This window comes from Pipistrellus hanaki (genome assembly GCF_964339955.1).
Source record: "Pipistrellus hanaki genome assembly, chromosome: 1".
NCBI classification, from domain to species: Eukaryota; Metazoa; Chordata; class Mammalia; order Chiroptera; family Vespertilionidae; genus Pipistrellus; species Pipistrellus hanaki.
The window spans coordinates 178753799-178769769 of NC_140503.1; the positions used below are offsets into that span (position 1 = coordinate 178753799).

The 15971-nt window shown below is 36.4% G+C and overlaps 1 protein-coding gene across 1 annotated transcript in view; it reads right to left on the reverse strand.

Moving 5' to 3' along the window:
- The window catches only part of POLR2B (RNA polymerase II subunit B), a 39567-nt gene that overhangs the window by 18446 nt on the left and 5150 nt on the right, over positions 1–15971 (reverse strand). Inside the window, exons 4-14 of the mRNA XM_084899165.1 lie at positions 13860–13972; positions 13518–13737; positions 12552–12710; positions 9654–9818; positions 8209–8405; positions 7907–8026; positions 6934–7120; positions 4744–4887; positions 4367–4506; positions 4155–4266; positions 793–947 (exon numbers count right to left, since the gene is read on the reverse strand). Coding sequence (XP_084755291.1) covers positions 793–947; positions 4155–4266; positions 4367–4506; positions 4744–4887; positions 6934–7120; positions 7907–8026; positions 8209–8405; positions 9654–9818; positions 12552–12710; positions 13518–13737; positions 13860–13972 — 1712 coding nt within the window. The remainder of the gene's footprint in view (positions 1–792; positions 948–4154; positions 4267–4366; positions 4507–4743; positions 4888–6933; positions 7121–7906; positions 8027–8208; positions 8406–9653; positions 9819–12551; positions 12711–13517; positions 13738–13859; positions 13973–15971) is intronic.

Genomic DNA, 15971 nt, shown 5'->3' on the forward strand with positions numbered 1-15971 from the left:
TGGGGGGAAGAAGCAATAGGAGGTTGGCCAGCCAGCCCCATCCCGTTGGGGTGGGGCAATCAGGGGTGGGACCAGCTTGGGGGAGGGGCTGTGAGAGGTTATCCGGCTGGCACTGCCCCCTGTTGGGGTGAGGGGTGCAAAAAGGGGTGGGACCAGTCAGGGGAAAGGGCTGCAGTGCAGGCCTATCATAGTGGGCCAAGCCAGCCAAGGGGAGGGGCAGTGGGAGGTTGGCCACCAGCCCCACCCCCTGGTCAGGCTGATTTGCTGGCCACACCACAGTGGGTGTCATGGCGACTGGTCATTCTGGCTTTACGATTCACGGCTTTACATATATATATATATATATATATATATATATATATATATATATATATAGACAGATAGAGAGGATACATCACTCGCCCAGCTGGCATGGCTCAGTGGTTGAGTGTTAGTCTATGAACCAGAGGGTCAGGATTCAATTCCTGGTCAGGGTACATGCCCAGGTTTCAAACTCAATCCCCAGTGTGGGGTGTGCAGGAGGCAGCCAATCAATGGTTCACTCTCATCATTGATGTTTCTATCTCTCTTTCCCTCTCCCTCTCTGAAATCAATAAAAAATATGTATATTTTTAAATATCACTGCTCATGAATAGTTTCTTTTTGGGTCAATGAAAATATTCTGGAATTAGATAGTGATGATGGTTGCACAATCTTGTGATATACTAAAAACCATGAACTATATACTTGAAAATCATTAATTTTTTTGTATGTGAATTGTATCTCAACTTTTTTCTCACTGCATGTACTTACCTGTAGTTGTTATATTCTCTCTCTTTCAGTTGATCAATATGTCTCTTCTTCAACAGAAGCTTTTGTTTTTCCACAATCAGAAGTGGTCTACAAATACGACCTGCGTCTGTGTAGATCCGAATCTCCCTCTCTCGAATATCTCTGATCATAGAAACCTAGATGTAAAAACACAAAAGTCAAATGGACTGTTATATTCTTTGTCATTAAGGCTTGGCTAAAAATACAATAAAGCTCCTAATGAATTCCTGAAGTACCCACTTGTCAAATAAAATAGACAAATCTTAATAGATTGCCGTTGTTTAATACATTAAAAGGTTAGGTATAATTTAAAATTTTATAAAGGATAAATGTCTAACCTTGGTAATTATAGACCTGAACAACACCATCTGGTAATAATGCCATGCAAGATAAAGTAAAACAAAACACTGTTTCAGAGAAAGAAAAAAAACAAACAAAACTTTCAGGTATCACAAACACTAATAAATGACAATTTTTTATTTTGCTTCTTTGATAATCACATATACTTCACTCTGTAACCTTTCAATAACCAGCCCTGTATCACTCTGCCTTGACAATACTTTCCCAGGAATAAGCTTGACTCCTCCCAGTCACCTATTAGACAAATGGCTTACAGTCTAGCCATCCAACGCAGTAGTCAATTGCTAGCCACATGTGACTGAGCACCTGAAATGTGACCAATGGGAAATGAGATAGGTTGTAAGTATAAACTATACACTGCATTTCAAAGGTAATACCAGAAAAAAAAAAAGTAAAAACTTTCGTTAATATTCATTTTGAATATATGTTGAAATTTTAATGTTTTAGATGTACCGGGTCAAATAATATATTATTTAAATTATTTTCATTTGTTTTTTACTTTATAATATGGCAACTAAAAAAATTTTAAATGAATATGTATTATAGCTCAAATTATATTTCTACTGAATAATGCTAAAAATACATTCCTAGACAATATCAAAAATTATCAGTGAAGAACATAATTATTAAAAGCAATGCAGAACTTGAAGTACACACACATTTATTTAAAAATAAGTCAAAAGGAAAAAAGATTTTCAAGTGAATTGCCTAAATCTAATATATACTAATAATCTTGGAAGTCAACCATGAAATAAATTGCCAATGAGTTGAAAAATGGAAACATAGATTGCTATTATTTCTCCACAAAAGTACTTTTAAAAAGTGAAATCACATCTGGATACTTTTATTAAAGAAAAGATTGGGTCTGTTTAAGAAAGGAAAAGATCTGGATTACTCGGTTTAAAACAATAGTAAAAATAATAAAAGCTTTATCAAAAACATCAAGTTCCTCAAAACTAGAGTCAAAGCCAATAAAAAGAAAATGTTCCAAGTTCTTAGCCCACTTCCTGTCCTTAGAAAACAATCTGAGGAGAAACATTGTGTCTATGACCAAAACATGACGAGTGGCATTCTCAAGTCCCAGAAAAGACCTTGCTTTCAATGCACTGCCTTGAATCCTTAGAGAATTCCTAGAAGAATATAGCTCTATTAACTTACCAGGAGGACATAAAGTGAGTGTGTCCTCCCAAAGGCCAAACAGTATCTTACATTCCAAAGGAAACAGGTGTTCTTTTGTAGGTATACAGAGGACTACTGACAGGAAAGCCGAACAAGCCCAATAGATGATTCAAGTTAGAAATGGGTAAAATCGGAACTTCTGGTTATCAGAAAATGTGAAGGAAAAGAAAAAGTACCAGACAACTTCTAAGGTGCCTACACAGGTCCATTTACAATGTTCAACAAACTTTCAAGATCTACTATATGCCCTAGCTGGTTTGGCTCAATGGATAAAGCATCAGCCTGTGGACTAAAGGGTCCCGGGTTCAATTCCGTTCAAGGTCATGTGCAAGGGTTTCGGGCTTAAACCCCAGTAGGGGGTGTGCGGGAGGCAACCAATCAATAATTCTCTCTCACCATTGATATTTCTATCTCTCTCACCCTCTCCCTTCCTCTCTGAAGAAAAAAAAAATCTACTATATGTCAGGCACCATACTCAAAGTGGAAAATAACAGTCACAGTAAGATATATTTCCTGTCTCTGAGTTAATAGTGTGAGTCAGACATCTTAATGTTGGGGTCAGAAAACAGCCTACAGGTCAAATCTGCCCTCACCTGCCATCTGCTTTTGTAAATAAAGTTTTATTCATTCCCATTTTGTCTGTGACTGCTTTTCACTACAACAGCAGGGTTGAATACACAACAGACACTGTATTGTAAACAAAGCCTGAAATATTTAATATCTGGCCTTTATAGAAAATTTATGTCTTGCCGAAGCCGGTTTGGCTCAGTGGTAGAGCGTCGGTCTGCGGACTGAGGGGTCCCGGGTTCGATTCCGGTCAAGGGCATGTACATTGGTTGCGGGCACATCCCCGGTGGGGGGTGTGCAGGAGGCAGCTGGTCGATGTTTCGCTCTCATCGACGTTTCTAGCTCTCTATCCCTCTCCCTTCCTCTCTGTAAAAAATCAATAAAATATATATTTAAAAAAAAGAAAAAAAGAAAAAAAAGAAAATTTATGTCTTGAACTAAGTCAAACTGGGAGATCAGGTAATGTATCCTGAAGGAGATGAGTGTTAACATATGTTTTACAGAATAAGTGAGATTTACCTGAAAAAATAAGCAACCTTTCTCCCTTCAGCCTGTTTTTGAGGAGCCATTGGGGGACAGGGAGCAGAAATATTCAAGGTTTAAGGTATGGGTCCATTGAAAGTAAAAAGGCCTAAAACAGCATGAGGAATTTAACTTTACCTCAGAGACTACAGAAAATCTAAAGGAGGCTCTTAGCAGAAAAACATGGCAGTAACCAAGTTCTCAATCATAAAAATACAGCCAATTTTGTTTCTTAGGCTTTCTCTTAGCCCTGCCTGCCCTCAAATGAAACATGCTCTTCCTGCCTTCAAGCTGTGAAAATGCCTGGTGCCTGGGTCAAAACCTAGGGTGTCTGCCTTCTAGAGAAAAGTCTGGAGCCACAAAACTCTCTTCTCTGCTTTGCTGGGTAAAACAATGGCCAACTATTGGCTTAAGTGTATTGTAGTTTCCTTTCAAGTCCACTTTCACCTAAACAGACCCCAAGGGTAGATTTGAGAGAATCAAAAGTCTGAGCCATATCCCTAATACAGTACACTAAAATCGAAAGTCCTATTTTGGAGAAAAAGTACATATTATATTTTAATGATTTTTTTTTTATCCATCCTTATCCCAAAGCATTTCAATATCCACCTAAATATGACAAGATTCGTGCACGGGGGTGGGGGGGTCCCTCAGCCCGACCTGCGCCCTCTCCAATCCGGGAGTTTCTGTCTGTCCTCTTAATTAAAGACTCTTACTTCAGACACAATGATGTCCATTTGACGCCGCAATTTCCTTAGAGTGTTCATAAGTTGTTCAGGATCTTTATGTATTCCAACCCAGCAGCCATTAACAAAAATCTTGGTTGCACTAAAATACAAAACCAAAAGCAGTTTGCATTTAGTAACTCTATATTAAGCTATAACCAAAGATTAATAATAGCTCTTTTAAAAATTACATCTATACACACTCAGCAATAGCTGCAGGAGAAATTTCTTCTAAATTTTCCATACTCCATTCTTCTAAAAATTCCAGAATGGGAGAAGGTTGAGATCCAACTGAAATATAAGCCATCAGGGCTAAATTCTTCACAAGTCCTACAGCATGGCCCTTAAAATGACAAGCAGACTATTAGCCACACTGCTTCAGCGTAAGTACCAAAACGATTTTCCATAGACACTTTTCCTTCAATTTGATTTCAGGATTTACTTCTACTTTCTAAGAACAAAATTATCTTAGTTCTAAACCACACTACATGATTACATAAAAATTCACTCTGAAAAATAATTCTATCCTATACAGTTATTGGCAGACTCTTTGTTCTGAACATAAATTTTAAGGCATTACCTCTGGAGTCTCAGCAGGACACACCATTCCCCACAAGGTATTATGCAACTGTCTTGGTTTTGCCAGCTTGCCATCTCTACCGATTGGAGAATTTAAACGACGCAGGTGAGAAAGAGTAGATGCAAATGTCAGACGGTTTAATACCTATACAACACAATGGCAAATCTTTTAATGTTTGGGCATTTCTGTAAAACTATCACATTTCTTGGCAAATACTAGAATGAGGCAGTCATATTTTTACAGATAATCCACTGAGCTTCAAATGGAGCCCCATCCCTCCTTTCTCCATCTTTCCCTGGATAATCTTGTTCACCCCCATAACTCCCATAACTTAAACAGGAATGGTAAATATTTAATATTTAACATATAGTTCTAACATACCACATGTTTTCTTTATGGTCTGTCTCTAACCACTAGGTCATTAGTTCCACAAGGGTGGGGATTTTTTATTTTTATTTATTTATTTATTTATTTTACTAATTAAGTTCTTTATTTTATTTATTTATTTATTTTTTCCACAGAAAGGTGCCTTTTTATTTTTATTTTTTTTCTATTTTTTTATTTATTAAATTATCATCTGTGTACATATTTTTAACATTGCCCGCCCCCTTCCCATACATACCCTCCCTCCCCAGAGTTTTGTGTCCATTGATTGTACTTATATGCATGTATACAAGTCCTTCGGTTGATCTCTTATCTCCCCCAGATCTCCCTACTCTCCCCGCTGTAATTTTACAGTCTGCTTGTGGGATTTTTTATTTTATTCTCTGTTGCATCCCAGTACATAAACAGTACTTGGCATACATCATGCACTCAGTGAGTGTTAAATGCTATCCACTCACATTCCTTTGACCATAGCAGACATCTCTAATCCATCCTGAGACCTCTAAATCCAATAAGGAGATTTTCCTACATTCACTCGCTCCTTTCTCCATCCCTTTGTTCAGGATATCAAGAAATTTTCTCCAAGTTTCCTGTGAGCCACTGGTTCTCCACTCCTCCCAGGCTTGGACTATTTCCCAATTACCCTTCAAGATTCAGCTAGGTGTTACTTGCTAAAGAAAAACTTTTCACCCTCTCAAGCTGCATAAAGTGCTTTTCTGCAGCATTCCCACAGTAGGTTGTGCACATCCTTCATTATAATACTTACTATACCATGTTGCAACTATGTTTACATCTATCTATGAGTACAGATGGCAAATTACTGCAGATCAGGGATCATGTTTTATTCATGTGTGCAACTCAAGTGTGTTACACAGTGACTGGCTCATCAAAAGTTCCAATAACCATCCACTGAACTGAACTGGCAACGTGGCATTTATCATAATGCAGCCCACAGCCTAGTAGGCTGTATACAGATGAATCTGTCTCCTCTGAAAGCTAGAACAGTATCTCATTCATGTTTGCGAATCCAGCATCACAAACACCAAGTATACTCAATAAATCCTTACTAAATTAAAAGGAACTAAAAACTTAACTTTGCTATTTCTCAGGTTTCTAGGAATCAAGCATTTGAAGTTGATGTCTGAATGCCAAATTAACCAGGTGATACAGGCTAGTAAAAAAAAAAAAAGGCAGAGGCCAAGATCCAAAAGAAAAAGTTCCATAAAGCTAGACATATGCATGTAGATTTTCAATCTTCTATGAAAAATAAATAGAAAAAACTAAAGTGCCTTGTGAAACATTCCCCATTATTCCATCTAAGAGTAGCTACTGCAGTCCCTGTACAAAGGACCAGCCAACAAAGAAATCAGTGTTAGAAATCAGTGTTTTATTTTCCTCAGTCAACTTCTAATATAAAGCTTTTAAGACAAAAATTTCACTAACATGGACTATCTCACCTTCCAAATGGCTATTCTATATTATTAACTACAATATTTTGATACATGCCAAAACTCTAAGTCTCTATTAGTAATAGTAGTAGCTAATTTAAGAAAAATTTCAGGGGGAGTAAGGGTGGGCTAGAAGGGGTCAATGGGGAAAAAAGGGGGGCATACGTAATAACTTTTAACAATAAAGTATTTAAAAAAAGAAAAATTTCATTTTCATAATTCAAAAGTCTCCAATGTTCTTACATCTGACCAAGTGGGGAGGGGGGGAAGCAAAATAACCCATATTTAACGAATGAAAGAATCTGTTAGTCCCATAACATTTTGCAATCAGGCCTGTAATCACAGTCGACATCTTTACCTGAGATACTCCAGCTCTGGCTTGGTGAGCTTTCTTTTGGTCACCCCAGTTTCCAGTAGCTAAGGAGTATTTTAGGCCATCAGATATAATCCTTGTTTTAATTGCCAACTCCAAGTTAAAATCCTTTCCTCGATCAATAAATTTCTGTGCATAGATCCGTACTTCTTTAAGCAAATTCTTAAACATGCTGCCAAATAAAATGGTACTGTTTTAAACATGTGAAGGTCTACAGCATACATTTTCAACAGGGACAATATTGCCCATAAGGGGACAAGAAGTGGTTGGACTAGAGAGAGAGAGGAGTTATTACTCCTTTTATGTATAAAGCATAGATGCACATACAGAACATAAACATATATGGGGAGAGCAAATGGAGGGGAAAGTGTCAAGAGGTTCTTTAGTGGGATGATAACAAAAATAAATTTGAAAAATACTTATCTGCAACATAGTAAATAACAGAACATGTATAAAACATTGCTAACATCTTTTTATTAAACTGTCTACATATTTTATTTTTAAAATAACTTGTTTCTAATTATAAAAATATATGTTCATTATGGCAAGTATAAAAACATTTAAAATAAAATAGAAATCACATATGACTCTAATACTGTGAGAAAACCACTGCTAATATTTTGATAGAGTTCCCTGCAGCCTCTGTGTTTTTATAAAATATAAAACAGGAATAACGAAAGTTCTAATATCAACCTCCAAAAATTAAAGCAGTAATTCGGCTTTTTCAAATGTCTTGCAAAACTACCAGAGGAATAGAGAAAATGTAAGGACTATAATAAATTGTCCTCACAAACTTGAAATTCTTAGATATGAAGCAAAATTAAATCTGGGCAAGTGGCAAAGAGAACATAGTCAACTTCATATGCACCCAATATGAATACCAAGATAATTCAGCCCTCCAACGTACAATGTCAATCTAAAGTGAAATCTCTCTACTTTTAATAATGTTTTTCCTTACCCTCTAAATAAGAATGCAAGTAGTGGTCCAGCAAGATCCAGTCTTTTGTTTCCATAGTGATCTCTGTCATCTAATTCTCTTCTACCCAAAGCTGCTAGAAGTAACCTATGCACCATATACCTTTAACAAAAACAAAAACAAAACAAAACAAAAAAAAAAAAAAGTGAGAAAACACATGGTTTTGGGATTTTTAAAAAAAATTATATATTGCAAACATCACGTTTGACATTCTGGGCTTTAAGAAAAGCTTTATCTCAAATATATATTTTGCAAAGAACTTAAAACAATGGAAGTTAACATACCCCAAGAAATAAGCTTTTTTGGTCTCACAAAAATCACTGACACCAACGTGAGGGAGCATTTCTTTCTGTAAGACTTCTTTTGCATATTTAATTCTTTTCTCTTTAGTGACACCAGGCTTTGCCCCTCTTGAGCCAATGAAATTTAGTGCAACATTTTGTTCTTGGATGACAAAAGCTTCATCAAGAGAAGGTTTAACCTATCAGATAATTTAAATAAGTTACTTTAAAATTCATATTTTCACCTTAATAAGTTAATTGTCAATTTGTAAGATGTTAACTATCCCGATGAACCAAATTGATTATACAAATATTTTTAGAAAATTAAGTAATAAAAAAATCTTATCGACCTTGAAGACACTTCAGATATCTAGCGATCTCTAACAAATCCATTGATCAGCACTTTCCAGAAAAATATAAATAATTCCATTATAAAAAGAATAGTGTTTATTATTTACATTTTAATAAGTAATGGCAAAACAAGCTCCTTCCAAATATCTAAAATCAATTTAGAGAAGTTTAAGTCAAATGAAAATTTACTAACCTAAGAATAAATGGACCAGGTTGGTTTTAAACCTTGTTTTATGAAGGCCCAGCCAGTATGGTTCAGTGGTTGATTGTGGACCCATAAACCAAAAAGGAAACCAATTTGATTCCCGGTCAGGGCACATGCCTGGGTTGGGGGCTTACTAATCCCCAGTAGGGGACATGGGGTTAGAGCCAATTGATGATGTTTCTCTTTCATCAATGTTTCTATCTCTCTATCCCTCTTCCCTTTCTCTCTGAAATCAATAAAAATATGTTTAAAAAACAAAACAAAACTTGGTTTAAGAAGTTTTTATCCTATAAATAAAAACACTCAGTTTTTTTGTAAGATAGTATTTTAAAGACACATTGCTATAGAGACCTGCATTCCATACCTCTGCAATCTGAGCAGCCATGTAATAAGTTTCCTCATCTACAAAGAAGCTAGATAAAATAATTTCTAAATTCCACTCTTTTTCTAACATTCTCAAGTTCCAATTTCACTAAGGTGACCAGATGTCCCGCTTTTGGTGGGACAGTCCTGCTTTTTAACAATTTGTCTGGCATCACGCGACAGTTTAAAAAAGTCCCGATTTTTGGAAAGACTCGGGACAAATTGTTAAAAAGCGGGACGTGCTGGAACAGGTTTGGCTCAGTGGATAGAGCGTCAGCCTGCGGACTGAGGGGTCCCAGGTTCGATTCCGGTCAAAGGCATGTACATTGGTTGCGGGCACATCCCCAGTGGGGGGTGTGCAAGAGGCAGCTCGTCGATGTTTCTCTCTCATCAATGTTTCTGGCTCTCTATCCCTCTCTTTCTCTCTATAAAAAAATCAATAAAATATATTTTTTTAAAAAGATTAGCAACAGTCAGTAACTTTAAACCTCTTATAAAACACTATGAATATATTTTGCTTATACATTACCATTTCCATCATCTCTGGATCTTCAAAATCATAAATAATATGCTCTAAAATATCTCTGTCAGACACAAAACCTAATGCTCTGAACACAATAATAATGGGAACTTCTTGTTTGATATATGGTAGAGTTGCCACAATGCGCTGACCAATAGCACTCTTTTTTGCACCCTGGAAAAAATAACATTAGAGTATGAGTGTACAGAGATCACAGCCATAGAAAAGTATCAGTGAGAACCATTTTACAAATATGCTCATCACTTATGGATTTCAAAAGAAGCATGCTTCTTATACTCTATGGCTGCTTTTCAAAGCCACTACAACAGATTTACTAATTTTACGGACAGGCTGGTCATTTAGACCTAAAAAAAATTCCATTCTCTACTGTCTGCCTGCCAAGATTTTCTCAGAATTACCCAATACTGTATCTGGAAATGGCTTTTGGCTGCAAAAGAACATGAACATTGACCCCTCACCCTCTCCATCCACCAAGGAAACAAAAATAAAATGTATTTGGAAGAAACAGAGAAGGGCTCAAAAGGAGAGAATATGAAAAAAAGAGAAGGAGAGAGAAAGATATGGACAGACAAATGTTGAAAAAGCTAAGCACAGAATAAGAAAGAAGTATTAGCTCAGAGCTGGTCTGTGTGATATTTTCTTGGTTGAATAAACAAACAGCTTCTTTCACAAGCTTTCATTTTTTCCAATTTCTTTCTCACTTTAATTGCACACACACACTCACACACAGTAATGAAATAAAAGTTACTATTCTACACTGGTATACAATGATGTGGCTTCTCAATTTTAATCACATTACTTTCCTTCAATATCAAATTCAACCCTCCCTTGGCCTCAAAACCCTACATTATCATATCCCTCTAATAACAGTTTCTGTTGTCTTCCTCCTCCTACTTCAGGCCTCCTTCCTTAGAAACCTTATCCCATCTCATGGGTGTCCAGTTAACCATTTTTCATAAATGATACCCAAATCTTCATCTTGATCTTTTTCCTGTACCCTCATCCCTCATATCTCCAACTACCATTTGGCTGATTCTATCAATTATTCTATTTAGTCCATTATTTGTTTCATTATAGATTTCTTTCAAACACTAAGAAATAATGCCTACATGATGCACCCCAAACCAAAAAAAAATTTTGTCTAAAAAATGAACTCAATAAAGTCTCTATAAAAATAAATTCTTGCAAGTTATTCTATCCAGAACCTCAGGAGAGAAATAATAAGTAATCCATCCTCATACTATAGCAAACCTGTCACTAAATCCAGATGATTTTCCTTTCTCTGCCTCTAATTAGTTCATTTTGCCCATAGCTGACATGACATCCTCTCTAACATGTTGCATTTATCTTTGTCCTCCATAACTAAGGCCAATGCTTCTCGCAAATAAATGCATATCACAACCACTTGGGGGTCTTTGGGGGGCCCCATTCCACCACCATTTAATAAAAACATTTTCAATTAACACATTCTATTTAACTTCAGGCAGTTAAAACTCTCTAATCTTCAAGTTGTTTATCTTTGTAAGATAACAGCAAAGTGTATGTGGTATGCTCCCACTTGTATTTTTTGCATTAAGACTGTTTCTGAACTGATTCATAAAAAATTATCAAAGGCAGCTACGTATGAGGAAGAGATCTGGGAGTCAAAGACTACTTTTTATAGTATATCCTTTCTTGTGATTCTTGAACTATTTGAACATGCATGTACGACTTATTAAAAAAAAAGTTTAATTAAAAAATGCACATTGCATATTAACATAACCAATGGACACAGACACTGGGGTGCTGGGGGCTTGCCTAGAGTGGGAATGGCTGGGGGGCAGAGGAAGGTTGTAAATTGGGGGAAAAAGGAGACATATGTAAAACTTTAGACAATAAAAAAAATAAGAATTTATTAAAAAATAACGAGCCCCAGCCGGTTTGGCTTAGTGAATAAAGCGTCGGCCTTCGGACTGAAGGACCCCAAGTTCGATTTCAGTAAAGGTTACATGCCCGGGTTGGGGCTCATCCCCCGTAGAGGGCATGTAGGGGGCAGCCAATCAAGTTCTCTCTCATCCTTGATGTTCTATTTCTCTCTCCCTCTCCGTTCCTCTCTGAAATCAATAAAAATATATTTTTAAATGTACATAAAATTAGAGGTAATTACTAGTACAACTACTTTCCAAGATAGTTATAAAGATTAAATAAAGCAATCTGAATAACATAAATGACATAGCAAATATTCAAGAAATCTAGCTATTATTAGATTACATTAAGTAACATGCCTATGATAGGCAGCTTCTGAGATAGTGCCTGACGATCCCAGCCTACTACTATTATTGCCCATGCAATCCCCTCCCACTGAGTACGAGGTTGAGGATACTGACTTGCATCCAACAAAAAACGGATATTGCTTCCAAGATTATTTTATAAAAGACTGATTTCCACCTTGTTTGTACACTATATGGCTCTTCTCGATTACTCTCTCTGATGAAGCAAGCTGCCATGTTGTCAGTTGCTGCATAGAAAGAACCCATGTGGCAAGAAACTGAGACAGGCTTCCAACCAAATGCCAACAAGGACTGAGACTCTCAGTTCAAAAGCCCATGGTGAACTGAATGCTGCCACCAACCACAGGATTACCCCTTAAGATGACTGCAGTCCAGGAAAACACAATGATTGCAGCCTTGTGAGAGATGTTCCAGCTAAGCCACACCAAGTCTGGACTTACAGAAACTACAAAATTATATAAGTTGGTTGCTATTGGAGTAATCTTAAAGAGCAATAAGTAAATAATACAATGTCTATCATGTAACACTGATGATATGTTCAAGAAAAACTTTCTAAGAAGGCAGTCTGAGAAACTACAAAAAGGAATTAACTCAAACATCATATCCCAGACCATACCTGTCCTCCTCTTGCCAGCATGCTAACCCAGATAGTACTGGTGGGTCGGGAAGAATTCTCCAGGCATGATCTACACTCTCCTGTGTAGGCATATTTAGAATCCTTTTTGGCAAACACATAGACTGTGTTCGTTGCCATTTTTTCTTGAGCAATTAGAACCTACATAGACAATAACAAAAGTTATAGCCATAAAACCCACAAGGTCCTTGAAATAGAAAGGAGAGTGAAATAGTATCTTAATTTAATTATATAGGCTCACTGAAACATCAATTCTTAAACTTTACAAATTCCATTTTGTATAAATGCTTCATAGAAATGTGAAAGCCCAAACAGACCATATAGGACATATTATATAATACAGCTAAATAAAATTTTTGTTTGCCCGGCCAGTTTGGCTCAGTGGTTGAGAGTCAACCCATGAACCAGGAAGTCAGGGTTTGATTCCTGGTCAGGGTACATGCCCCGTTTGTGGGTTCAATTCCGAGTAGGGCGTGTACGGGAAAAAGCCAATCAATTATTCTCTCTCACCGTTGATGTTTCTATCTTTCCCTCTCCTTTCCTCTCTCTCTGAAATCAATTAAAATATATTTTTTAAATAAAATAAATATTTGGTTTACATAAGTTTAACTGTCACCCACACTAAATATTTCAACTACCATTTCCAGATTATTATGTATATAAGTTTACTCTTTAATTTCAACTTTCAAATTTTAATCACCATGCTGTAAGAATTTTTTAAATAATGCAACTAACCCTGGCCGGATAGCTCAATTGGTTGGAGCATCATCCCAACACACCAAGGTTGCAGATTCGATCCTGCTCAGTCAGGACACATACAAGAATCATCCAATGAATTTGTTGAAACAACAAATCGATGTTTCTTTTTCACTCCTTTCCTCCCTCCCTCACTACCTCTCTCTCTCTCTCTCTCTAAAGTCAATTTTTTTAAAATTAATACCACAATACCTTTTCTGATCCATTAATAATGAAATAGCCACCAGGATCCAAGGGGCATTCATTTAACTCACAAAGGTCACGATCTGTTAAGCCATTCAACAGGCAATAAGTTGAACGCAACATAATTGGAATTTTTCCTATAAAAGTTTTCTGATGCTGAGTCTGAAGTTGTTCTTCACCTTCTTTAATGACTGTTTTTGTTATATCAACATAAAGTGGAGCAGAATACCTTCAAAAATAAAAGTAGAACACAATTTAGTAATAGTGGGTATTTGCTAAAACTCTCAACTAGTTAAAATTACATTTTCTGAATTGTATTTCACTACCAGTTGCTGGAAAAAAAAATCTTACGTGAGATTTCGTAATCTGGCCTCATTTGGCATCATTGGTGAAGGGGCACCATCTCTTTCCCAGTGGGTAGGCTTGGAGAGATAAATCTGTTCAAACTTCAGCAAATATCTTGGCTGAAATAAAACCAAAGAAACCACAGAGGATAAATAATTTTTTCCCATAAAAGTTTTAATGATTCTTTTTCAATTAACATTTTTAGTAGAAAAGGCTCCAGAAACTGGCAAAATTAACCCACTGTACTAATACAGGGACTCTCTAAAGTCAACATTCATATTCCAAAGATGTCACATTTTATACTTAATCACATTCTTAAGGCAGAAAACAAAACAAGACTTAATGTATCATAAGTAAATGAAGACTATGGACATATCATGTGCTCTAAGTTTAGATCAAACAACGAAAAAGTATTTGTATTAAAGATATATATAGTCTCATGTGCCCTGTCCTTAGCGTCAGAAGTACAAAGTTACCAGAAAACAAAGAAAAGGTAAATTCATACAATTAGAGCTGTCCTCTAATGAACAGAACACCAGAAAAAAAGAATGCGCCTAATTTAATTCTAAAATTAAACTTCAAAAAAATTCTAATTATTCTATGTAAAGGACCAGAACTACCAACTCTAGTTGACTGTAGCTCAGTCCACAGCAGAAAAAATTTTTTTCAATTAAAGATATAATTGCTCCCCAATAAAGCAAGATCCAGGAGAACTTCCAGAGATAAATGGATAATAAGTTTCTCTCTAGATCAAATCTCAGAGAAGGGGAAGATGGGACTAAACAAACTACTGAAGGTAAATTATTGACATTCAAGTTTTCTAAAATGGAGTAGGTAAAGGGCAGAGAACCAGTGATGAAAATGAACCAAAGGAAAGCCATCCATCTTCTCGTTCTCTGAGAACCTCTCCCTCAGTGTACCTCTGTATCTGTATCCTTATTTCCACCATTACCCTAATATAGGACATTATTATTTTAAACCTAGGCTATTCCAAGATTTTTACCTGCCTCCAATCTCTTCCTACCATTTCCAAAGTAATCTTCCTAAAATAATGCTATATTCACTTCACTTGACAATATTTCAACAATGCCCCATGTCACCCAAAGACATCCAAAGCCTGGGACCATCTGGTTCCATCTTATTTTTCACTAATACCTATCAAAAAACAGATCAAACAAACAAAACAAAAAAAATCATACACTGACTGTGGTGGTCCCCATGCTATACCCAAACCAAATATAGCAAGCATTTTCTTGCTGAAATGCCTAAGTATCTTTTCTCTACTAAGTTAAATTCTACCCTGCCCTTCATGGTCAGCTTAAGTCTCTCCATCTTTTCCACCAAGTTCTGATACCCCAGCTTCAGAGATCTTTTCCTCCAACAGTATTTATAGAACTAACACTTTGAATATGCTATATTACATTGTTATCTCTCTTGTTTTTGCAAAGACAATAAAGAAAAAATGGCTTGGCCAGGGTGGTTCAGTGGTTGAGCGTCAACCTATGAACCAGGAGGTCGAAGTTCGAATCCCAGGCAGGGCACATGCCCGGGTTGGGTTATAGGCTTAATCCCTGGTGTGGGGCGTGTAGGAGGCAGCTGATCAATGACTCTCTCTCATCTTTGATATTTTTATCTCTCTCTCCCTCTCCCTTCCTCTCTGAAATCAATAAAATATATTTTGAAAATAAAGATGTCTTAAGTATAAAAAAAGCATTTTATGCTTATTTTTCCAGCATACTACCTGAAGAGCCTATTATTTTTGTTCATAACAGCAGGTCTTTATAGCATCTCCAACTAGAATGAGAATAATGTATCAGCTCCTAGGAGCTAACTAGAGAAAAAGACTAAAAATAATAACCTCTCCCTCAGTGTACCTCTGTATCTGAGGCTTTCCCTGTCTCGCTTTCTTAGTTTTACCTGTATCTCGAGGCCTTTCACACTGACTCTCCACCACTGAAAAACTAGTCATTATTTTAGATTATATACTTCCTTATAATCATTCATGTAAATCCAAAGTATTAAAATTATATCTTTGCTATGATTTTAACAATGCTAAAAACATGCATGTGTCGACAAAGACTAAGGAACTTAGAAAAAATAAAATAGCTAATATGTTTA